The 24,802-nt window shown below is 39.9% G+C and overlaps 3 protein-coding genes and 1 long non-coding RNA gene across 5 annotated transcripts; 3 read left to right on the top strand and 1 right to left on the bottom strand.

Moving 5' to 3' along the window:
- Positions 1 to 2,556: 2,556 nt before the first annotated feature.
- sec61a1 (SEC61 translocon subunit alpha 1) lies at positions 2,557 to 9,468 on the top strand. Its single transcript, XM_031287682.2, has 12 exons — positions 2,557 to 2,729; positions 3,371 to 3,438; positions 3,557 to 3,622; positions 4,666 to 4,744; positions 4,833 to 4,964; positions 5,052 to 5,161; positions 5,337 to 5,490; positions 5,598 to 5,758; positions 5,889 to 6,086; positions 6,233 to 6,424; positions 6,511 to 6,587; positions 8,325 to 9,468. Exons 1-12 carry the CDS (start codon positions 2,723 to 2,725, stop codon positions 8,509 to 8,511), a joined length of 1,431 nt encoding a protein of 476 aa, XP_031143542.1. The 5' UTR covers positions 2,557 to 2,722; the 3' UTR covers positions 8,512 to 9,468.
- LOC116041684 lies at positions 9,197 to 9,705 on the bottom strand. The gene is made up of 2 exons (XR_004103007.2): positions 9,575 to 9,705; positions 9,197 to 9,516 (listed from the first exon to the last, which is right to left on the bottom strand). It is a non-coding gene; the product is annotated as an uncharacterized LOC116041684 (long non-coding RNA).
- Positions 9,706 to 10,460: 755 nt separating this feature from the next.
- On the top strand, positions 10,461 to 24,619 carry uroc1 (urocanate hydratase 1). Of its 2 annotated transcripts, XM_031287673.2 has the most exons (21): positions 15,265 to 15,499; positions 16,368 to 16,443; positions 17,186 to 17,418; positions 17,987 to 18,117; positions 18,652 to 18,745; positions 18,853 to 18,912; positions 19,186 to 19,314; positions 19,426 to 19,487; positions 19,577 to 19,643; positions 19,932 to 20,075; positions 20,181 to 20,269; positions 22,049 to 22,111; positions 22,236 to 22,415; positions 22,514 to 22,611; positions 22,711 to 22,783; positions 22,942 to 23,131; positions 23,226 to 23,324; positions 23,432 to 23,531; positions 23,788 to 23,869; positions 23,985 to 24,084; positions 24,176 to 24,619. In XM_031287673.2, the coding sequence occupies exons 3-21, from the start codon at positions 17,293 to 17,295 to the stop codon at positions 24,314 to 24,316; spliced, it is 2,028 nt and encodes a 675-aa protein (XP_031143533.1). In that variant the 5' UTR covers positions 15,265 to 15,499; positions 16,368 to 16,443; positions 17,186 to 17,292; the 3' UTR covers positions 24,317 to 24,619. The 2 variants fall into 2 exon arrangements, with proteins under 2 accessions (XP_031143534.1, XP_031143533.1); XM_031287674.2 differs by lacking the exons at positions 15,265 to 15,499; positions 16,368 to 16,443 and adding an exon at positions 10,461 to 10,681.
- On the top strand, positions 10,657 to 14,908 carry chchd4b (coiled-coil-helix-coiled-coil-helix domain containing 4b). The gene is made up of 3 exons (XM_031287688.2): positions 10,657 to 10,681; positions 14,196 to 14,297; positions 14,406 to 14,908. The coding sequence occupies exons 1-3, from the start codon at positions 10,660 to 10,662 to the stop codon at positions 14,753 to 14,755; spliced, it is 474 nt and encodes a 157-aa protein (XP_031143548.1). The 5' UTR covers positions 10,657 to 10,659; the 3' UTR covers positions 14,756 to 14,908.
- Positions 24,620 to 24,802: the final 183 nt, after the last annotated feature.

The following is a 24,802-nucleotide window of genomic DNA, read 5'->3' as shown; positions in this document are numbered from 1 at the left end:
AAGTATCAAAAGTAAAAGTGCTCATGATAATAATAATAATAATAATAATAATAATAATAATAATAATAATAATTATAATTATATATAATAGAAAAATTGATACAAATTCATTCAAATCGATGCATAATGGTTGATGAGAAATGTATCAAACCCAAAATTAAATTAAAGGTCCCATGGCATGAAAATTTCACTTTATGAGGTTTTTTAACATTAATATGAGTTCCCCCAGCCTGCCTATGGTCCCCCAGTGGTTAGAAATGGCGATAGATGAAAACCAAGCTCTGGGTATCCTGCTCTGCCTTTGAGAAAATGAAAGCTCAGATGGGCCATCTGGAATCTTGCTCCTTATGAGGTCATAAGGAGCAAGGTTACCTCCCCTTTCTCTGCTTTGCCCGCCCAGAGAATTTGGCCCACCCATGAGAAAGAGAGATGGCGCGTTCATGCCACCTCGGAATGACAGGGACTGCCCCCGTGATTACGTTGTTTTTCCGACTACCAGCGTTCACATGGTTAGGATGGTCGGGATGTGCGTACTTCTTCTTCTGTTATATTAGTGTTTGGCATAACAACTTGTTGCATGACTGCCACCAACTGTTGGCCGTAGCCTAGAGCATCAGGTGTGTGAAAACCTGGTGAAAACACGGAGGCCACAGTAATTTGCTGCTGTTTTCTTATGCGAGCATACAAACAGCACATCGTCAGGTGTTTGTGTTATCTGCAGGACAACGAACGGGAAAGGACACGGATAATGTGTTGTTGTTATTTTATACATAAAATATTTATGAATAATTTGAAACATGTTATGCCTGTGTATGTTTCTCAGCAGAGGCGTTTGTCCACAATAACCACAGTTTGTCATTGAAATATGTTCAGTGAACCAAAGTCGCCTACATCAAACGTCAGTTGTCAACAACGCGTCACCAACTGGGAAACTCGGTTAGCAAAATCTGGCCCGAGTTTCCCACCTCTGATTCCCACAGGAAGGGACGTGAATGATGACGTTTTCACTCGGAAAAACGTTTTTCCGATGTACATGCGCAGAAATGGCACATCCTAAGAAAAGCTCATTGTGGGACTGGCTCTAGTGGCTGTAATTCTGCACCAAGGCTGAATTTCAGGAAAGAGACTTCAGATACAGTATTAGGGGACCTAATAACTAAGGCCTATATAAAAGCATCCAAAAAGCAGCATGTCATAGGACCTTTCATTTATGTGAAGCACACTGAATTGCCCCGTGAAATGTGTTATACAAATAAAGCTGCCTTGCCTTGCTTTGCCTAATTACCCTGTTATTTTTAAGGTTTCTTATAGTGTTGACATATTAATCAAATTCTTGATAAAAAATGTCCAAAGTTTTGATTTGGAGTCTGCCCATTTCTTCTTGTGAATGTGACATTTTCTCAATAATAAAATTAACTGTGCCAAAAAACTTTTTCCATCTCGTTAACGTTACCTTCAAAACATGTAGGCCTAACATATCTTTATCCAGAAATGTAATGGTTTGCCTAGTTTTCCTTCTTATAAAATTTTTCACCAGCCAGCTTCCATTCTGATGCCTTGTGTAGTATTTTTTCAGTCGAATGCTGACATACACGGTTATAATACAAGACATGCTAAATATTTACATATTCCAATGTTCCGTACTAGGCTCTGTTAATTCTCTATTATACAGGAGAGTTCAGCTATGGAACAGGTATATTAACACTGCATTTCAGTCAACTTCTGTCAAGAATTATAAAAAGAGGCTTAAGACCTGTCTGATTAACCAAACTTAACTGTCTGTATTGATCTGAACTATTCATATCACATTTTGTTTGGCCTTGCTGTCTCTCATTTCTACTTACACATTCACAGTCGACATATCCTCATTTTATCTATATTATTGTAATTTATTTTATGCCTTTGATGTTTATGTAGCCAACCTTATGCTTTTATTTTATTTATGTTTTTAAAGTCAGTGCTTAGTACTTGTGTTCAATTAGTTGTTTTTTGTTTAGGACACTTGTAATTGTAATTGTTCATTATCTATATTATTCCTCTCTTTAAGCCCCTAGGGGGTTTCTTAATCTCACCTGCACAACCTTTATTTTTTATTAATTAATGTTCTTGTGTTACTGTTGTCTTGACTTTATTGTGCAAAATAAAAAAATTCAAATAGGCTATAGTCTACATATGATAAAACAAATGACAAATTGTTACTTCTTTTAGTTTACAGAGTGCAAGAATATTCAAGACGAAATGTTTTGTTGTCTTTTTTGCTGGATATATTTTATGCGAGATTTTAAAGGAAACCTCTTTAACTTCTTAACTAGCCAAATTTCCTGCCGTTTAATTTCTCCATAAAGCAAAGCCCAAAATGAGCTTCCTGAGGGCAGAGGTACAGCTTGTATGTAATTAAGTCCTGATGTAGCACGTTTACATTTGGATCAATCACTGAAATGTCGATTACTGAACATCAGCTGCCTGCAGCACACTCAAAAACTGCTGCAAAAAGTGGGCGGACACTGTTGAGCTCTATTCTTTTGGCGTAACTGCGTAATTGCGTAGATGGTATCTTGGTACGTTGTTCTTCGTGTCTGTAACGTTAGTGGTGACGTGTCTCTAAACTGTCTCCTCCTCCTCCTCCTCCTCTTCCTCCTCCTCCTCGTCAGTCAGTAGTGAGATTTTGTGTCTGCTTAGATTTACATAGTAAAGGAGCACGTAGGTGGACAGTTGGGACATCATGGGCAGTGAGTATGACTTTGTCACATGAATTGTACGAGACTGATATCGAGAGTATGTGTAGCAATACACTAAATACAGTTTTAACAACTTAGTAAGCTAACCTAACGCTATTACCGCTGGCACTGATAGCAGGCTAGCTTATGTTGCTAGCTAACGTTAGCTAGCTGGCAGTTGCTTTTGTACTATTCGGATACTTTTGTAATGATAGATGGTTAGTTAATTTAATCAAACAGTAAATCAGTAGTTTTGTAAGAGGGATTTTGATTTGTGGTGAGATCTTAGAAACATTACAGTGGTTATTGTTGGCAGGAAACGTCTTCTTAGCTAACGTTAACGTGTTAGCCGCTCATTCAAAGACATTGACAGTCTAGTGATGACGACGCATAACAGCGGATGTAGTCTTGAGCCTGCTGTTCCTAAAACATCTGCCTAACGCTAAGAAACATGTAGCAGTGACGATGTAAAGGTGAGAAAATAGCTAGGAAAACCCGTAATACAAAATGCCGGATTTTATTATTAAATCTGTTTGGTATAGGTCATTGAAGTATGTCTTGAGTCCGCCCACCATTCACTGCCACGTCCCAGTGGCGACCAGCTTATTATTCCCAGTTTACACACATAAATACTCATGTTTTATTTTTTCTAGTCAAATTTTTGGAGGTGATAAAGCCATTCTGTGCAGTGCTGCCAGAGATCCAAAAACCTGAAAGAAAGGTATGTATCAAGCTCATATTATTAGTACATTTGCATTTGGCAATAAAAAAAAAAAAAACACATTTTGCTTGCTTTAGCTATTTGTTATAAATCTTATTTTATTGTGATTGTCCAACAGATCCAGTTCAGAGAGAAGGTATTATGGACTGCCATCACTCTCTTCATCTTCCTGGTTTGTTGCCAGGTAAGTGTCACAATTAATTACTGTCATATATTAGTTGCTCACCAACTACTCTAAATGGAAGTGTGAATCCATATGATTTCATTTGTAACATTTTGGAGAGGAAAAAACAAAAACCTGTGCACTACAATTACTTGCAATCACTTTATTAATGTCAATTTGGTCTTTTTGAATGACCATCAAAGGCCTGAGGACAAAAATATTGTAAATTAAGTCAGAACGCCTGGTCCCAGTGTGCAGTATTTTCTTTTTTTTTATCCAACACGCCTGTCAATAAGACTTTTTGGTGTGAAAGAACTTTGTAGTAAACATTTGAGCTTACAAGACCATATAACCTTTTAATAAACCTCATGTTTCTGTAGAATTAGTTGAGACTAGAGATAACTGACATATTCATTATTTATTATTCTATCAATGTTTTTTGTTGAATTATATTTGTATAAAAAGAAGAAGAAATTGGAGAACTGCCCATCATACATTACATGTCATTTAGCTGACGCTTTTATCCAAAGCGACTTACAATTGCTATATATGTCAGAGGCCGCAAACCTCTGGAGCAACCAGGGGTTAAGTGTCTTGCTCAGGGACACATTGGTTGATGTATCACAGTGGGAATCGAACCCGAGTCTCCCACACCAAAGGCATGTGTCATATCCACTGTGCCATCACCACCCACCAAGCAATAAAAACTTCAAGTTATAAAAAAATGGAATCTGTTGATTAATCGAAAAATCACGGCGTACTCAACCACCTGCAGTGAAATTAGCACTGCTTAGTATGAGTGTATATATGTATATGTGTGTGTGTGTGTGTGTGTGTGTCCTGACAGTTGTCATACTATCCAAATACTATGGATTTGTATACTGTGTTGCACTGAGTAGTTGTCATGTACACCAATGATTTGATTACAATGATTTTTTGAATGGAAGGTTTAGAGTTGGACTTGTAGTGTGAGCATTATTTCAACACTTGCACGTTCATAGAAGCATTTAAAGTCATGCATCACTAAAACAGAATCTAATTGTCTCTTGACTGTTATCCCACAGATCCCCCTCTTTGGCATCATGTCCTCAGACTCTGCAGATCCATTCTACTGGATGAGAGTAATTCTGGCCTCAAACAGAGGTATTTGTCCAGCTAATAACATTTATAAAAGAGGAAATGTGTGTCTGCTCTCCTGCTGGTATATCCTAACTTGAACATCTCCCTCCAGGTACCCTGATGGAGCTAGGTATCTCACCCATTGTCACCTCAGGCCTGATCATGCAGCTGCTTGCTGGAGCTAAGATCATTGAGGTTGGAGACACACCAAAGGACAGAGCCCTCTTCAATGGAGCTCAGAAATGTGAGTAAACTCTCATCAGGTTGTAATGTGTGAATATATGGTTAGAATGTATAAGTAGATTGTCTGACCCCTGTTAATGTTTTTCAGTATTTGGAATGATCATCACCATCGGACAGTCCATCGTATATGTGATGACCGGCATGTATGGAGATCCCTCTGAGATGGGTGCAGGAATCTGTCTGCTTATCATCATTCAGGTGAGAACAGGACATTTATTAAGTTCAGTTAAGGGGGGGGTGGTCTATCCTACATAGTCAGAATTAACAGCCAAGACTCGGCAAATAAATGTGAATTTATTACAAAGTGACACATTTTCACATGACGGCCTTGAGTGCTTTTTCATCTGACCGTATCTGTTGTGTTCTTCCACAGCTGTTTGTGGCTGGGTTGATCGTGCTGCTGCTGGATGAGTTGCTCCAAAAGGGCTATGGTCTTGGTTCAGGGATCTCGCTGTTCATCGCTACCAACATCTGTGAGACGATCGTCTGGAAGGCCTTCAGCCCCACGACTGTCAACACTGGAAGAGGTAAGAAACCACAACGTGGTCGCTGGATGTGTGATTTTGGTCAGTTCATTTAAATCCTTTGCACTTTGCAGGACTTTGTCTCATACTTGTGACTTTACTGTTTCTAGGTACAGAGTTTGAGGGAGCAATCATTGCGCTTTTCCATCTGCTGGCCACTCGTACCGACAAAGTGCGTGCTTTGAGAGAGGCCTTCTACAGACAGAACCTGCCCAACCTCATGAACCTCATCGCCACAGTATTTGTCTTTGCTGTAGTGATATACTTTCAGGTGAGTTGCTGGCCTTTTCTTAACATGCAAACTTTTCTCAAAGTTTAAAATAGGAATTGCTGACAGACAAGATAATGAAGTTAGGGAATGTAAACCGTTTGAACGCTCACACATTCACCTCTTCTCACAGGGATTCAGGGTTGATCTGCCCATCAAGTCCGCTCGCTACCGCGGCCAGTACAACACCTACCCCATCAAGCTCTTCTACACCTCCAACATCCCCATCATCCTGCAGTCTGCCTTGGTCTCCAACTTGTATGTTATCTCCCAGATGCTTTCCACACGCTTCAGTGGCAACTTCCTGGTTAATCTGCTCGGCACTTGGTCTGTAAGTACACATTTGAACACACCTTTCCATTTGGTTTGTTTCCGTTCCAGATGTACTTAATTAAGTCATTTTTTGTTTGTTTGTCCGTTAATTTTTTTTTTTTTCTGCCCGTTTTTAAAGCTTGTATTCTTTTCTTATGTTTGTAGGACGCAACGTCAGGTGGTCCAGCCCGTGCCTACCCTGTAGGTGGACTCTGTTACTTCCTCTCTCCCCCTGAGTCATTTGGCTCTGTTCTCGAAGACCCAGTCCATGCAGTCATCTACATTGCCTTCATGCTTGGATCATGTGCCTTTTTCTCCAAGACCTGGATTGAAGTCTCAGGCTCCTCCGCCAAAGATGTAAGTTGTAACCACTTTCATGCAGGTGGTGGTCTATGGTTCTTTCAGACTGTGTTTTTAAAGCTCTGTTCTTCATTTTCATCCAGGTGGCGAAACAGCTGAAGGAGCAGCAGATGGTGATGAGGGGACACAGAGAAACGTCAATGGTCCATGAACTGAACAGGTAAAATCGAAATCCATTTTTATTTACATACCTCATCAGCCGCATAAACCACACATTGAAGAAGGTTATCAGTTAGAATAGTTATAAGCCCTCATCATGGATTTACATTATTTCATGTTTTTGTCACAGTTTTAAAGCAAATAACTCCCATCTTACAATCAAAGCAACGCACATTTCACCGCACATTTCACTGTATCTTCCTTTTTTTAGATTTGAATCTTTGAGACCGGTATAATCCCTTATTCTTTGCATTAGTGTCGCCTCCCTGTTTCTTTGTTTTTCTTTGTAATGCAATTTTATGTAGAGATGCACCGATTGACCAGCTGGTGACCGGAATTGGTCGATTTTCACGTGATCGGCCATGACCGGCCAGTCAGTCTGACATATGCCGATTTTATTCCGGTCAAATGCTGTAAATAAATAACATTGTAAAGGCTACCATACACAATGCATAGGAATTATATATAGGCTAGCAAATAATAACAATAAACCCACTATTAATTACATTATCTTAATGCAGCTTAACTACTGTAGCATGTAAATAATGCACATAAAATACAAACGTGAGCAAGGGCGTTCAACAATCGCCATTATATCGAATCAACAGCCACGTGCAACCTAGCTAGCAGGTGAAGAACACAAACAACGAAATCACCAGCTAAGTTATACGACGCACACGTTCTCTAGGACGCACACGTTCTCTTAATACATCCATGACGCACACATGCGATCTCCACTGGCTAGTTATCCTCCGGACAGCGACAGTCTCTTTTTCCTTTCCCTCCCTTTTTTCCCCGCTGGGTGGCGCGCGTGTCTGCTCGTGGTGTGAAGCGCGTGTCCGCGCTATTCTCTGACATGCACTCTAAAAATTACTGCTTATTATGCTTTTGTACAAATGTGCTCAGGCGCCACATGATTAACATCGCGCAATATCAGCATCACACGTGCACACGGAACGCACATGTAGGAAACCTCCTGAATTAAATTGCAACATGTCAGCTGTTTGGAAATTCTTCAGCGTGTGTGAAGAAGATAACAAGTTTGCCATATGCAACACCTGCAAGGAAAAAATTAGGGCGTGGAGGGACGACACCAAAAACCTGCTGTAAAGTGGTTAGAAAAATTGAAATCGGAATCGGCTAAACTCGGTATCGGCAGGTCAAACTTGATGAAAAATCGGAAATCGGAATCGGCCTAGAAAATTGTAATCGGTCCATCTCTAACTTTATGTCCTTGGAAATGCTCTTCCACCCAAACAAAGAAAAGTTTAGTATCTTGTTAAAGAAACAGAGTGCAAAAGTCAATCATCAAGCTACACTAAACAAAATAAAAGTAGGACAGCAGTTCAAGAATGTTACTACCTTTGTTGATGTGCATCTATAATAATGCAACGCTTAAAGGAATAGTTCAACATTTTGGAAAAACACACTCATTAACTTTTTCCAGGCTAGCGGTTTCCCCCGTTTCCAGTCTAAATGCTAAGCTAAATTAACTAGCTGTTGTCGTATATTTATCAGACAAACTTGAGAGTGGTGTCGATGTTCTCATCTAACTCTTGGCAAGAAATCGATACTTGTATTTCTCTAAATGTCGAACTATTTCATTAATCGCTACTCCACAATCATGATGAATGTATTTGAATATCTACCATTTTTGCTACTTAGCATTTCTGCTGAAACCAAAAGGTGAAATTCTGTGTATGAATATTCATCTCAGTCTCCCTGTTTTGTGTTCTAGGTACATTCCTACTGCTGCTGCCTTTGGTGGACTGTGTATCGGTGGTTTATCAGTAATGGCTGACTTTCTCGGAGCCATTGGCTCTGGCACTGGTATCCTGCTGGCCGTCACCATCATCTATCAGTACTTTGAGATCTTTGTGAAAGAACAAAGCGAAATGGGCAGCATGGGGGCCCTGCTCTTCTAGAAAAGCCAATATCCTCCCACCTTCTACCAACTTTTATTAGGATCACCAACTTTGCATTTATTTTACATCTATGTGAAGCTCCTACATCGTCAGCCCTCCACTTTCAGGATGTCTTAGGAATCTTCAGGAATCTCATCTGAAATGGGACTTTGCGAGATGGTGGGGCTACACAGCTTGCTGCTCCCACCATGTATTTTCCAAAGTAAAACAAAGACCGACATTTCAGATGTACTTCACCAGATTTTCTAACTGACTCAAGTTTATAGCTCCCTAAGATTCATTTGTGGATGAGATGAAGGCGGTTTAGCCCTTTTTTCAGACTGACAATAGAGCGCTTCAGTGTGCAGGCATACTCAACACGGATAATGGGGGTCAACTCCCTGCTGTGTGCAGAAATGCACTCAATGTTCTGCTTGGTGTTATCTTAGTTTTTACTTTTACTTTCACCTTTATTTTATTTTCCTGTCAACCTGCCAATTATCTGAAGGTGTGGAACACAAGCTGAACTGTCAAACGCTGAGTCAAGTACTGTCATTTTCCTGATTTGTGACCCTGCGCTAAGTTATTTAAACAGGGTCTTGTAAGAAGAGGATGGGGAGCTCACATTGGGGTCCACCTGTCAAAAATATTGTTCAACTTATTTTTGTCATCTGAACCATTCAAAAAAAAAGGGTCCTTGCTGTTCTAATGAATGGCATTCCCAGGGAGCGGCAGTATTAACCCTCAAATGTCAGATTCTTTTGTTTTGTTTTTTAATTGTCTGCTCTATTGCATTGATTGCTTTTCAACACCTGAAAAAAATTATGATTTTCTGTACATAGGCCATGCATTGAATTACTTTAAATTTCTCTTAAGTGTAAGATAAAGTCTTTTGAATATGTAAAGAATAAATGCATTTCAGAACAAACTTATAGAAAAACATTCTCAATAAAACCTTTTTTGTGGAAAAAGACAAAATCTTTTGACTCTTCTACTTGGCTGAAGTGTCCCAGGTGAATTTTGAAGCTGCTATAAAGACATCTGTAAGTGTTTATAATGTACAGTATTTTTCGACAACTATAACCTCCTATAAAGTCATCCGTCATCTGTTTATACATCAGCCTCCACTTATGGATGCCCACGGGAGGAGTTATAGCTGTTGATGAAAACAGTAGTACCATAATGCTCAACTACATTATGGTGTAGCTACTTCTATAAGGATGCCATATGTGATCTACAGTGCATTAGAATTTATTTGTGAGTAAATCACCAAAGAGCCACTCAACTCTTTTTGACCCATCTTTTTCTATGTGATGATTTTTTGTAAATTTATATTCACAAAATGTAAAAAAAGATATTTGGATGTTATTATGGCAATTTTTTTATTTTAATATCCTATCCCTTAAATGGAAAAATATGAAAAAATGAATTATATAATAAGATTAGGAAAGTAGTATTTGTTGAAGGGTTATTGTAAGTAAGTTTATTTAAAGTGTAAAATAAATGGACTCTAGCTAATAGGACAAATGTCCTTGATATCACATTTCCCCTCTTTTCTAGGTCGTCATCTCTTGTCAGAAAGCAAAGGTATTTTATATTGTATTGTTGTCATATCATATTGTATTTTGACTGAGAATATACATTAAATTTAATCAAAAAGTTAGAGCGAAATCGTGCGTATCAAAATGTATAATTTTCTTGAAAAACCCTTGCCTGTGTGAAATTACAAGCATGATTTTGTGCAACTGTTGGGGGCAGCAATGCGCCCCGGAGCGTCTGTGCTACCGGAAACAGAAAAGGTGAAGATGCTCAAGCCAGAGCCTGTCTGCTCAAGCGGTAGATGCTAGATCGGATCCGCTAGACGTTCCGACATCAGAGGACGTGCCTCGTTGTCCGCCTTATTCTGCCTCTGATTGGCTTACCTTGGTATTCTTACCCAAACCAATCCCAACTCCCTATGCCTAAACGCAGCTACGTCGACCATTCTAGCAGATCCGATTTAGGATCTACCTGCTCAAGCAAGGGTAGTTGTGGAACAAGCTAACTGATGCTGGACTGAAAACATTTGTCATCTCCATGTGTTGCGTTTGTTTGTCAGTAAGAGTCGTTTTCCTCGGAGCTGTTGCTGTTAATCAAAAATAGGAATTGAATCTGTCCCAGCGTGAAGACATGAGCTCGGTCAGAGAGGAAGGTAAATGCTGTGCTAGCCCGGCTAACGTTAACTTATCTGGAAAGGTTAAGTCTAAAGTTGATTTGAGTCTGAATGAAAAATGAATGTAGGTGTCGTAACGTTACCCAGTTGTTAACGGTGTCACGGTAATAACAAGCCGCTCAGGACATTTAAAATTTGTAGCCTACCTGTTACACCATGAGTGAACACGACTGTTAGCATTCTCACAATGACTCACCCTGCGATGTTTTTCATAGAAAGTCACCTTGAGTCCGGTCATTAAATGATTTGTCCTCGTTTTTGTCATTATTATAAGTCAAGGTTTTCCTCACGAGAATATGATGACTGTCGTAGCGTCTCTTCCAGTGGTGAAAAGAAACCGTATTCTCAAGCAGCGTACTCCACTAATGTACGATTTTGAAGTAGTCTATTTGCTGCTTTATACTTGGAATACATTAGATTTCAGAGGGAAATATTGTACTTTTTACTTCCTTGCATTCATTTGACAGCTATAGTTACTACTTTGTAGATGCATATCTCGCATAAAAACATGATAAGCTCACAAAATACAGTGAATTGTAAGATATTAAACCAGTGCTTCTAATTCTTTTTGGGTAATGACCCCTCACAAAAGAGCAGTGTTTACTTGGGCCCCCTTAAGTTTCAGGGGACCCGACCCCCAAGTTGGGAACTCAACTCTACTAAAATACATACCTTTGTACAAAGTCCACCTTATTCAGATAATACAGTAAAATGCTACCTGAGCATTGAAGCATCTAATAATGTCATACTATGTACTAATGTAAAACTTACAGGGGACATTTTTCTGAAAACTTAGTACATTTTTTACATTTGATACTTAAAGTACATTTTCATGATAATACTTTTTAATAGAGTATTCACATTGTTGTATTTATACCTATAGCAAAGTTAAGGATCCGAATGCTTCATCCACCATTTAACTTGTCATATTCACAAGACAAGATAACAATATATTGGCTGATAGTTTTTTTTAACAAACATTTTTGTCGATTCAAAGGAATTTGGTTTAATAATGAATATTGACCATGATATATACAGAGGCATTTTACAGTTGAAAAAGTAAGATGCCTCTGGAGGACAAACTATGTCGTCATTGTTTCTAAATTACCTCAGACCTCAGTGTTTTTGGTAGGGCTTGGTACCGAATTCAAGTATCGAGTATCGAAAAATGCCTAGTCATTCAATTCCCAATTTTAATACCTAAGGAGTAAATCTCATCAGTATCAGTGAGCCAATAAGCAGTAGTGCTGCACGATATGAGGAAAATATTTAATTGTGATTATTTGACTGATATTGAGATTGCAATATGAATCAAGATATTGGAGGGAGTGATCATTTATGTATTAGTATTCTCATTTTCGTTGAAAAATAGTAAATAAATGATTATAGTGTGATTTTTGCGAGGACCAAACAAAGATGTTTTTTCTTCAGTATGTAGGATACGATTTGTAGGCCTGAATGTCTCTGTACCACCACAATACTTAAAGGGTAATTTCGTTGTTTTTTTTTTTCAACCTGGACCCTATTTTCCTTGTTTTGTGTAAGTGACTGATCGGGACGACAATCTTTGACATTGGTCCAGTATTAAGCGTGAGCGTTGTAACCGGCAGCCACAGGCTGGGCTGCAGTGTAACCCTAAAGGGCGAATGTGCATCCTCAATTTGGTCCACTAAAAGTGATTTTTCTTTGTGTGCCACTGACAGGCTCATTATTATTCTAAGAGTCCGACAAGATTATGGAAAGGATCCCTTTAGAGATAGGCTTTTTTAAAACCTCTTCATGACCTTTTTGTTTAACCTAAACAGCTAGCGCTAAACCCACCACTCCATTTAAAAAAAACATACTTTTAGGGTGTATAGAGCCAACATATTTTAACATGTAAATCAATAAACTATGTGTTTATTTCAACGTAAATATAAACTGCACAATTACTCTATTAACTTACATTGTAGCTTGTTTCGCCGCTGCAGTCGGCAGCGATCTTGCTTAAAGGTCCAGTGTGTAACGTGTTTAGTTGTTCATTATCAAAATCTGTGTTGCCCGTTCACAAACTTGTCCTTTTTCATGAATATTTACCACCACCATCAATTGAAATTTTACATTTGCATTCGCATGAACTGGGGTAGACCAGGTAGACGCTCCATATTCATGCGCCATCTTGAAATACGTTAGCCGGTAAGGGACATACAGGACCACATACTGCTCCGCCTTTGGCGTTTTCGCTGTCACATGATAAACTCACAGATGCTGCTAATGCTGCTAATGGGTATCATAGCTTCCCGGCCCCGGCAAGTTTGAAGAAGGAAACGTGGAGCACCACACATATTCAAAATCCAAATTTCAGGAACAGGAGTCTTCTTCTTCGCCCAGAAAAAGAAAAAGGATATTGAAAAGAGCAAGAGACTGGACGCCCAGATAGCTCAGTTGGTAGAGCGGGTGCTCATATATAGAGGTTTACTCCTCTACGCTGCGGGCTCAGGTTCGACTCTGACCTGCGGCCCTTTGCTGCATGTCATTCCCCCCTTTCTCTCCCCTTTCATGTCTTCAGCTGTCCTATCAAAATAAAGGCCGAAAATGCCCAAAAAATCTTTAGAAAAGAGCAAGAGACCGGCTTTTTGAAGCGTGAAGGCTACCGTAGCTGTAATACGTACTTTGAACTGCATGGTGCGAGAGAGTTGATTGCAATATATGATCCCAACGCTAGATGGGAGAAATTCCTACACATTGGACCTTTAATACTGGACCAATGTCAAAGATTGTTCTTCCCATCAGTCATTTAGACACAACAACATAGGAAAATAGGGTTTCCAGGTTGCAAATATGCCTTTAACAAATATTGTACCCCCCCCCCCCCCCCTTGCAATTTGGATATTGCACTAGTCCATATTGCGGTTTCGATAAAATTGTGATTAATTGGGCAATAAGCATGCAGCATGCTTCTACCAAGATCTAATAATGCTGGTAATTGGTTGTCTAACGTTACACGTCCTAGAGGTAGTCAGGAAAGACTTAACGTTACACACAGAGACGGGCGTCACGTAGTAGGAGCGGAAAAATAAATAAAAATATTTGTGCCATAATGTGTAATGTCATTTCTTTTAGTTTTATGAAACTGTTATCGAAAAAAGGATCGTTTAGGGACCGGTATCAAAGTCGTGGTATTGGTATCAGTACCAGTATCGAACATTTTTGAATGATACCCAGCCCTAGTTTTTGCTCACTTATCAGCCAACAAACATGTCCCAATCTAATATGGACCAAAAAATATCAGCTTGGATGATTTACCGGTCAGGCTCTAGTGAGGAACGTGCACTACACTGTTGAAATTGTGATTGCAACTGTTTAACCTGTTATTACTTTTTTAAATCTCAGAACATAAAATGAAGTAGAGGCTGTAGATGTCATTACGCTAACCTTTGGCTTGGATTAGGTGCCACAATACTTATCATTGACGATTTGTTTTTTCATTGTCATTCCACATTTTACACAACAGGTAAAGACCGAATCATCTTTGTCACCAAAGAGGATCATGCAACACCCAGCAGTGCTGAGCTCGTAGAGGAAGATCCTAATAATGACCCATATGAGGAGCGAGGTGAGGAGCATAAAACTACTTCAGGCTTGTAGCTCGGGTTAGGTTTTATAAAAAAAAAAGGCAAAATGATTACCCGCAAATTAACTTAAACCTCCTCTCTCATCCTAGGCCTGATTCTTCCCAGTGGGGAGATCAACTGGAACTGCCCCTGCCTGGGTGGGATGGCCAGTGGACCCTGTGGGACTGAATTTAAGGATGCCTTCTCCTGTTTCCACTATAGTAAGGAGGAGGTGAAGGGTTCTGAATGCCTGGAGCAGTTTAGGGCCATGCAGGAGTGTATGCAGCGCTACCCGGAGCTCTATCCACAAGAAGACGAGAAGGTGCAACAAGAACAACCATCTAAAACAGACCAGACCTCACAAGACTCTGCATCTGCAGGTGCAAACTCAACATCTGCCACTAAGCAAGACTCTACTGATTCTACACAACCCTACACAGAGGGCTCAGTGGAAAGCTAATGATGAGCCTTTGTGGCAATGTGAGCCACACGTAACCACGATTCTAGGATCAGACCTTTAGGGGGGCTCAGCCCCTAATGAGAATGTGAAACGGATATAGTGCATGAAAAAGTGTTGCTAAATCAGTAATTTAATTAGCCGATAATCTCTGAGCTACTGAACAACAACATCAGCTAACGTTTTTTGACACTATGATGGAACTTAACCTGACACTTTATAAGTCTCAGTAATAACGACCAATTTGACACAATGTTGTAACATTCAGCAATTTTAGTTGCTTACGTTTCAATTTGGTTTCTAATCTGAGCCATGAAATAACCAGCTTCTTCTCTGGGGACTACCAATGTTAAACTTCACAATCGTCTCCTGCGCTCCCTCTGACAGATTAGATAGAGTCTCAGCCAAAGGCGGGAGTCTGGCACAACCACCTTTGATTGGCCAACACTAGGTTTCTCTTAACCCTTTCCTTGACTGGGTTACAGGTGCATAGCATCAGCGACAGCCACACAGAATATTAAACCTGTTTCAAGAAATATCAGAAATGCTTGTTTTGCTCTCAATGGCTGGAGGGGATGTAGCTATCTGTGTATGTTTAACAGCAGATAGCAGCTGATTGGCCAGTAGGGGAACCAGAGAAAAAGTAAACAAACCGAAACTTACAAGTCATTTTTCAGACAGTGTGTTGTTAGCGTTGAAGAGTAAAGTCCACACCAGCATCTAAACTGACCAAAGGGATATTTCTTGGTAAGTTTATAAGCTATAGGGCTTGACATTAACGTTTTGAGGTATTTGTCCTTAGGACAAGTCAATTTACCTTTCACTTCTTCGGGTAAAAATTACAATTTACTTTTTACCAGCTGCAATGCTTTCTTCAACAACAGAAACAATGTATAGACTAAAACAGAAGTAATACCTTTCAATCACTTATGACCCACTAGAAGTGTGTGGTGGTGTCTGTATCTACAGAGACCCTGCCCTCTGCCTGCATTTTCTCTTTTCTCTTTATATTTGACAGTTGGGACGTTTTGGGGTGTCAGCAAAGAGCCTTTGGGCACCACGTGGGTGTGTGTCATTTTGTGTGATAAAACGTTTATATTCATATTAACCGTTGACTCAAAGTTTATATTGGTGATGTTATGGATAAAGTTGCTAAATTCACAGAGGTGTGAAAAATCTACTGAAGACTAGTCTTGACTAGTGTGTTTCCACAGCTGCCGTCTGTCCTATTGGACTGCATTTCTTCTGCTAATTTATAACCAGACTTCACCTCAACTGAACTTTATTAAACCATTTGTGTCCAACACAGGACTGACTAAAGTGACTTGAAGTGAATATTGTTGAAAGTTTTATAATAAATTGTCCCTTATAATAATGGTTATTGTGAGATTTAATTGTTGTTTACCCCTTATATCTACTAAGCCTGACATTGCAATAATGACCTTATACTGTAATCACCACGTAGCAAGTCTGGAGAAAATGTGTAAACTCATGAAAGCAGGGGTTAACTCTTTTTTTAGTAGACCATAAACAACATACACAAGAAACTTTGCCTGAATATCTTTACTTCATTTGAATTGTACCTGTTTTGAATTAATTAATGCAAAATATACAGATTCTATGAAGAGTGCGGTAACATCTCCAATTACGTTGTCTGCTCTCTGCCAGTGACTTGAATGAGCAAAGATCAGGTAATTATAATGAACCACTTTGTTATTTTGTTTGTGCTTTCCATTCTCATTAGCAGCAAAATATTGACCCTGTAAGCTTGCTGAAAAGTAAATTTTATAATGTTTTTTTTTCTAAATTAAAAAATGAATATAACAACAAGTAAACTGATTTATTTCAACCCATAACAAAAACAATCCCTGTCATTGGATCTGTTGAGGCTGACACAGATGTGGGGTTTCCTGTTATATAAAATTACTGCTAATAATAATAATTTTAAAATGAGTAATGTCAGTAACACTATATAATTCAAACTTTAGATTGAATAGGATAGCTATACTTTCTGGCAGGATCATTTTCTAGAACTCATTCCACATTCTCTTTATAATTACATAACTAGTCTGAACATTGAGCTGTCAATGTGCATTTTTAAATGAGACTTGATTAGAGAAAGATGGATGGATCTGCAGGGAATAATATGATTCTGCATGATAGTTTTTGACCTGTCCAAAGGTTTTGGCATGCACTTAACCCGAGTTACATGTCTAAGCATCAGGGGTCAGAGGTCAGTGGCAGTGTTTGTCCACTGAAGCATGTGCCACTTCAAACTCCCTCAGGGATCAATAATTACCAAACTTCCTTTTTCTATCCACGGCGTACCATTGGTTGATGGCGAAGGGCAAAGACAAGCAAAAAGCCAATGAGACAGTAAGGCAGAGAGTGATCGCCCTCAAATCTTTACAGGTACCGTCTTTCTCTCCATAGAGGACGGTTTGCAGTGAGGGGGAGAGCTGCCTTCGATCTCCAGCGTGATCCAGAATCTGTCTCCAGGTGTCTGCTCAAGTGTGTGACAGGAAATCCTCACAAACAGCATGTCATCTTTAAAAGACATATGCAGTGCATTACCCCTGGACCCTTTACCCCCTAACCGGGGAAGAGACCCCAAATTGCCACATGCACCTATCCGGACCCCAAACCTTACAGCAGAGGAAGAGCGGGTGAGTCAATATACAAACCATTTTTGGTGCATTTAACATTGTTCACCTTTGTCACTCAATAAATTATAAATCAATAATCAAAAGTTCCATTTTGTGCACACTTTACATGCACACCTAAATGAAACAGAGCAATCGTTAATGTAATTCGGTACTCCTGTGCTTTTCAACTATAACAAGTCAAAATACTTTATGTGAATTGTCTACATTTCTACAACATTTCTATAATGAAGATATCATATGTCTAATGGTGTCGAAAGCACTGTACACGGACCAGCTTGGCTGCAGTCAAAACCTAGACAGTTGCTTTACTGGGACAGATGTGGAAGCACAGTTGACTTTTATGCCATGCTGTGTACTCTGCCCTACAAAATTGATTATTCTCTTAGGTCCTCAACTGATTGCCAAACTCAGAGCAAAGGCTTCAGTCAATGATTAAAAGAGACACGGGGAGTGCTCTGCCTTTTAGCCTTAAAGTGTAAAAGATCTACTCATCTGTCTGTATTAAAACATTGATTTGCAGTGTACAGTGTGTGTTCACTAACCTACTGTAAATGCCTCTTCCCTCTAGTTGGCGCTGAAAAATGCATTGCGTTATTTCCCTCCCTCCCACCACGCAACACTTGCACCCGAATTTGCTCAAGAGCTGCGGCAGTACGGGCACATCTACATGTACCGCTTCTGCCCCACATTACGCATGAGGTGAGGCAACATGACAATGAGCCAATATCTATCTTGAAATATGAGAGTGAAATAAATCTATGTATTGGCTGGTAAAAGTTTAAACATTTTTATATATATATAATTTTTTGTTAACTGAAAATGAAAACTATAGATAGAACAAAACTAGAGCACAGATACTGATGTCTCTGTCTTAATGCAATATCGGCCAACATTATGACTGCAGATATACAGTATCTGGTCTGGTATGATCAGTAGCTTATGGTGGCTAATGTTAGCTGACTTTAGATAGGCATTGGTGTATAACCTGCACACTGCCGGACTCAGCTTGACTCCTGCTGACTTCATGACTTTAAATATACATTTTAATTGTTGTACCACAACAAGTAAAACTACAGGTAAACACACCTTACCTCGCCAGACATAAATAGAAATCATTATGTCATCCTGTAACTAAAACCTCTGGCCACAGTGGCTTCTGTTCAGCAAAAGTTACATAGTCTCGCTTTAAGATGGTGTTGTTTCAGTGATGTGAGTTTCCCTCTGTCTCCTCAGAGCTTACCCCATAGATCAGTACCCATGCTGCACACGTCAAGCTGCCTCCATAATGCTAATGATCATGAACAACCTGGACCCAGCAGTTGCTCAGGTGAGCCTCTAATACAGCTTGTATGTATTAACTTAGGAACTAAGCGTGTGAAGACTTATGTTTAATTCATTGTCTTGATGGCGGCTTCATTTTTCTTTATCCTTCAGTTCCCCCAGGAGCTCGTCACCTACGGAGGGAATGGGCAGGTGTTTAGTAACTGGGCCCAGGTAAGCCCTGAGTTAGCTTGTGTTCATCCAGTGGATTTGGTAATGATATAGTCTAAATAGATAATTTTTTGGGGCTTTTCCTTTTATTTGAAAGTGGATAGATATGAAAGTGGGAGAGAGATGGGGGATGACACGCAGCAAAAGGCAGCAGGTTGGACTCAAACCCTGCGCCGTTGCAGGACTCAGCCAACATGGGTCGAATGCTCTTAGTGGGTGAGCTAGAGGCCGCCCCAAATAGATACATATTAATGACTTGTGTGTGTCTGGGTGCAGTTTCGCCTGGTGATGCATTACCTAAGTGAGATGACAGAGGAACAAACTCTGGTCATGTACAGCGGTCATCCCATGGGCCTGTTCCCCAGCCTGCCTTCATCACCTCGCGCCATCATCACCAACGGCATGGTAACTGCCCAACACTGATTTAATCAGCTCACTTGCATCACTTTGTACTGACACACTCACTCACTCACTTCGTGTTTTTTTTTTTTTCTTTTTTCTTTTTGCATCACTCAGGTTATTCCAAATTACTCCTCCAGAAATCAGTATGAAAAGATGTTTGCCCTTGGTGTGTCAATGTAAGTTTTTTATGTGCTATTCAGGAAGAAAATTATGCTATGTTAAGCCTGTAGATGTTTTGATGTAACCTGTGTTCTTGTGTTTTCAGGTACGGTCAAATGACAGCAGGCAGCTACTGCTACATTGGACCTCAAGGGATTGTTCATGGCACTTTGGTTTGTGATTTTTTTTTTTGTGTTGCACACAGCATTTTCCTCATAAATATGGATAACTTTTAATCAGTGGTTCCAAACCTAACCAAATGCAAAATTAAACTTATTTGTAAGACTTTTCTCTAGTCTTTGCTTTTTGATTATTTTATTATGAAATACTGCATAGTTTTACCTCTTTAGACCTCTAAAATAATTGAAACAATCTGAGGAGGGAAAATCATGGTCACATGTCAAAAAGGTTGGGAACCACTGCTTGAAATCATAACATTTAGTTCCTGTTTTTCTGTGTAGCTGACTGTGCTGAATGCCGGCCGGAGGTACCTGGGCTCTGATGACTTGAAGGGGCGCGTCTTTGTGACATCTGGCCTGGGGGGCATGAGTGGCGCTCAGGCTAAAGCTGCCGTCATTGCCGGTTGTATTGGCGTGATAGCAGAGGTCAGCTGGTGTCCAGTCATTTCCTGTTAATACTTACTTGTTGAGAAAGTGAGAAAGAAGGAAGTCCTGTATGTCAGTGTGACTGTGAATTTGATTTCTATGTAGGTGGATGAAACTCCTCTGAGAAAGAGACATGAGCAGGGCTGGCTGATGGAGGTCACCAGCAGCATGGAGCACTGCATTAAACGCATCAGGTAACAAAGAGAAAAAGTAATGATGAGTGTAGCAATTATTTTTATAAAAAAAAAAAAAGTTGCTGCATACTTACTATTATTATGGTCATGAGGGTTTTAATATGACAAACCTTAAGGTTGTGTGTGTTTCTCTGTGCGTCATATTGTCAGCTCTATCCAGTAAAAGTCCAAACTTGCAGTATTTGTAAAAAATAATTGGCTGCCCTGTTAGCTACCTGGCAGTGAGGGAGGACGTATTCACATCCTTTACTAAAGTAAGTAGTAATACCACACTGTAAAAATACTCAGTGACAAGTAGCCTATGTAGTAGTGAAGGAAGTAGTTGTGAAAAGTACGTATTGTTAGCAAAATGTACCAAAAGTATAAAAATAAAAAGTACTCAATGTAGAAAAATGCCCGCTGTGAGTGTTTACTGTCTTATATTAGATTATTAGATCATTAAAATAAATATTTAGGGGAGTTAATGAGAAAGCTCAATATCACCTGTGTCTGTACTGTAAATATAAGCTACATTCAGCGGCTGCTTAGCTTAGCTTAGCATACAAACTGGAACCGGGGGGAAACAGCTGGCCTAGTTCTGTCCAAAGGTAACTAAATCTTCCTATCAGCACCTCCTAAAGCTTATTAAAGCTTTAGTGCGTAACATTTTGATATTAATGAACACTCGTTACATTCAAGCCATTTGCCAAATGAGTTGCTACAAAGATAATTAAGACGATTAGCTCCACACAACTCTCTCTGTATTTCTCAATATGGCTATTTTAAGAACATGGTGGCGTCCGGTGACTTTCGTGCACGGAAACTCGAGTGAAGATAATTACCTCTTCTGAAGAGTCCATCATGTTTTTTTAATCCTCCGTGTCCTCCTTGGCTACTAGCAACTGCGTGGAGGAGGAGAGGGGGGCGATGCACGGTCACGCAAGGCTTGTATCATGTGGACGTGCCGACAGTTTTGTTGTTATTACTTAGAATTCCTTATGGGGGCGGCAGAAACTACGCACTATAGCTTTAATTAACATGTTATATCACATTTGTTTACTCCGTACAAAAAATGAAGTGTAAAAATAAAGCATCATAGTTTCATGGGAGGTTATGTGACGAATAATTTCTTGGCCAGGCCATCAACTATCTGAACTCCAGGTGGATTTTCTTTTCTTCTGACAGAGCCAATCTATTTGTTTTCCCCTATTTCCCATCTTTATCCTAAGCTAAGCTAACCAGCTGCTGATGGCAGCTTCATATTTACAGTACAGACATGAAAGACGTATCAATCTTCTAGTATAACTCTCAGAAAGACGGTAAGTAAGTGTATTTCCCAAAATGTTGAACTAGTCCTTTATTGTTTATTGTTGCATTGTTAATGGTCTAGGTGGTGCTAATTTGAACTACTTTATATACTGTTAAGTAGTTTAATGTATTCTATATACTATACTAATCTAGGTCATCATATGTTTTGTATGTAAAATCTTTATTTCAAAGGAACTAGTAACTACGGCTGAGTACAATATTTCCCTTTGAAATGTAGAGGAGTAGAAGTACAAAGTGATATGAAATGGAAGTACTCAGGTATAGTACAAGTACCAAATTTTTTTACTAAGTACAGTACTTGAATAAATGTAGGCCTACTTCACATTCCACCACTGCTACCTGGGCAACCTATTGTTATATGTTCAGCATGTTAGCACTGCTGTGCTCCACAGAAAAGACAGTGAGATGTATCCCATAACAGAACCTACCTGTTGGAAGACACAGTAATTCTTAATATTTTGTGTTTTTCAGAGAGGCCAAGAGCTACAAGACTCCCCTCAGTATGGGTTACCATGGAAACATTGTAGACTTGTGGTGAGTTAGAGGAGCAAACTTTCTGCTGCCCAGACACGACCCAGGTCTGCACCTACAGTGAAAGAGCCACCTTTTGTTACATACTCTTGACATCTTTGTCCTACTTTTCTAACTTTCTAATCAGGGAGAGGCTGCTGTTGGAGTATCAGAGGACAGGGGAGCTCCTGGTGGATTTGGGTTCAGACCAGACCTCCCTTCACAATCCATATAACGGAGGCTACTACCCAGTCCAGCTCAGCTTCCGCCAGGCGAATCAGCTCATGTCGACTGATCCTAAAGGTTTCCAAACCACGGTCCAAGAAAGGTAATATTAATCACACAGATGGACTTTTCTGTTGTGTACTGTGTGCAATATATGGGTCTATTTAGCTGAAATAATTTGTGTTTTACATGTGATCACAGCCTCCGAAGACACGTTGAGGCAATCAACAAGCTGTCTGATGCTGGTATGTTCTTCTGGGACTATGGCAATGCATTTCTCCTGGAGGCCCAGAGAGCTGGTCAGTAATTTAACACTCACACTAACACACACAGAATATTTATTCATTATCATTCAATCCATGTCAGACCAATAAAGAGGCCGTTTCTTGTTTTTATAGGAGGAAAGGTAGAAAAGGTTGGCGGTGGAGCAACAGAATTTCGTTACCCTTCTTATGTTCAGCACATTATGGGGTGAGACATTTTCTTATTAATGTAATCTAGCATTGATCTTGTAATAGAACTGTAGAAAATGTATAAGTCTAAAAAAAGACAGACCAGTAAACTGTGATCAGATCTTTTCTTCTTGTGATTAATAGTTTGTGATCTCTCTCCTTCTGCCTTTGCCGCAGGGACATTTTCTCTTTGGGTTTTGGCCCATTTCGCTGGGTGTGCACATCTGGCGACCCCAAAGATCTTGCTCTAACGGACGATATCGCAGCTACTGTCCTGGAGGGAATTAGTGCCAATGTGAGTGATCGCATCAGACAGCAGTACAATGATAACATCCGCTGGATCAGAGAGGCTGGAAAACACAAGATGGTGAGTAACCAACGCCATTATTCGAAGACCAGTTTGATGGAAAAAAAACACAACTGCAATAAGATGATTTCCTCTATGTATTCTCCTTGTTAAGGTTGTGGGTTCCCAAGCCAGAATCCTCTACTCTGACCAGAAAGGAAGAATCTGCATTGCTTTGGCTATCAACCAGGCCATCGCTGACGGAAGAGTTTCAGTAAGAGGATAAATTGTTGATAGGTTATTTCATGTTTACTGCGGTCTGCCTGATATCAAGGTTTCACTTAAATCTCAACAGTGGCTTATGTTATATCTGTTTTTTAGGCTCCTGTGGTTATTAGCAGAGACCATCATGACGTCAGTGGCACAGACAGCCCGTTCAGAGAAACCTCTAATGTGTATGATGGATCTGCCTTCTGTGCAGGTATGTGGTATGTTCACTACAGCTGTGTATGAAACCAGTGGCTCAGATGGTACACGGGACGAAAAACACTAACATTCATCATGTGTCGTCAGTTTTATGCTTTGTTCTGTGGACAATGATGCAATGAAACTTGACTTGTAAGTGGACACACTGCAGACTTTGTGACAGATCATTAAACATAAGAGAGCAGCCCTACAGTCCACACAAAATCTGTTCCTACTTACACTAACATAAAAACAATCTCTCCCTCTGACAGACATGGCGGTCCAGAACTTTGTCGGTGATGCATTCAGAGGCGCCACATGGGTAGCCCTGCACAACGGTGGTGGTGTTGGCTGGTAAGGCTGGCTGGTCATCCAGTAAACAGTAATCTGTATGAAAGGTTTTGATTCATCAATACTTATGTCATCGAGTCAGTGTGTTTATTACATTATCTCTTGTCTCGCCTACAAGGGGCGAGGTAATGAATGGAGGGTTTGGTTTGCTATTGGACGGCTCAGAGGAGGCAGCAAAACGTGCCAGACTGATGCTCAACTGGGACGTCTCCAATGGGGTGAGGGTGCAGAGAGGAGAGCAGCATGATAGATTCCAGCCTCACTTATTGTTTACAATGTGCTCTAATGGCTCTAATCTGTGTGCTGCAGGTGGCTCGTCGCTGCTGGTCTGGAAACTCAAACGCCTATGAGACCATCCAGCACACCATGGAGGAGAACAGGCAGTTGCGTGTCACCATGCCCTTTCCTGTACAGGATGAGCGCGTGCTGGACCGTGCCCTGCAGGCCTAGCCAGCATTTAAACACAGGTTAACAGCAAGCTACATACAGCCACACAGCAAAGGAAACCTGAGTAGTGGTCACTCAGACCTTTTCCAGCTGTTGAAATTATACACTGCAGACGGTCAGTAATGAATCAGTGGCAATATTGTTACATAAATTGTTTGCCATGAATACACAGAATGCAAAGTAGGCTACAATATTGTGCTAGCCTGTTTTAATTATATAATTTAATCTGCAAGAATATGTTCTTTATTTTTTCCTGCTGAAAAGTAAACTACAAATATGTATCCATAATAAAGCCTATATGAGTCATTTGTATGTCAGTAATAATGTCAATTAAAAGAAATGAAAAGAAATCAGCCAGGATGTCAAAGCCAAGTTTTGGTCACAGCTGACAGCACCAGAGAAACAGGTTTGTTTCTGTCTTCAACAGCACATATTTTCCGCTTTGATGTCTATAACAACCATGTTTTTGGTGCTGAAAAAAGGGTCCTC

The sequence above is a fragment of the Sander lucioperca genome, chromosome 6, assembly GCF_008315115.2.
Source record: "Sander lucioperca isolate FBNREF2018 chromosome 6, SLUC_FBN_1.2, whole genome shotgun sequence".
Classification (NCBI taxonomy): domain Eukaryota; kingdom Metazoa; phylum Chordata; class Actinopteri; order Perciformes; family Percidae; genus Sander; species Sander lucioperca.
This window is presented reverse-complemented; position numbering and strand designations above follow the sequence as displayed.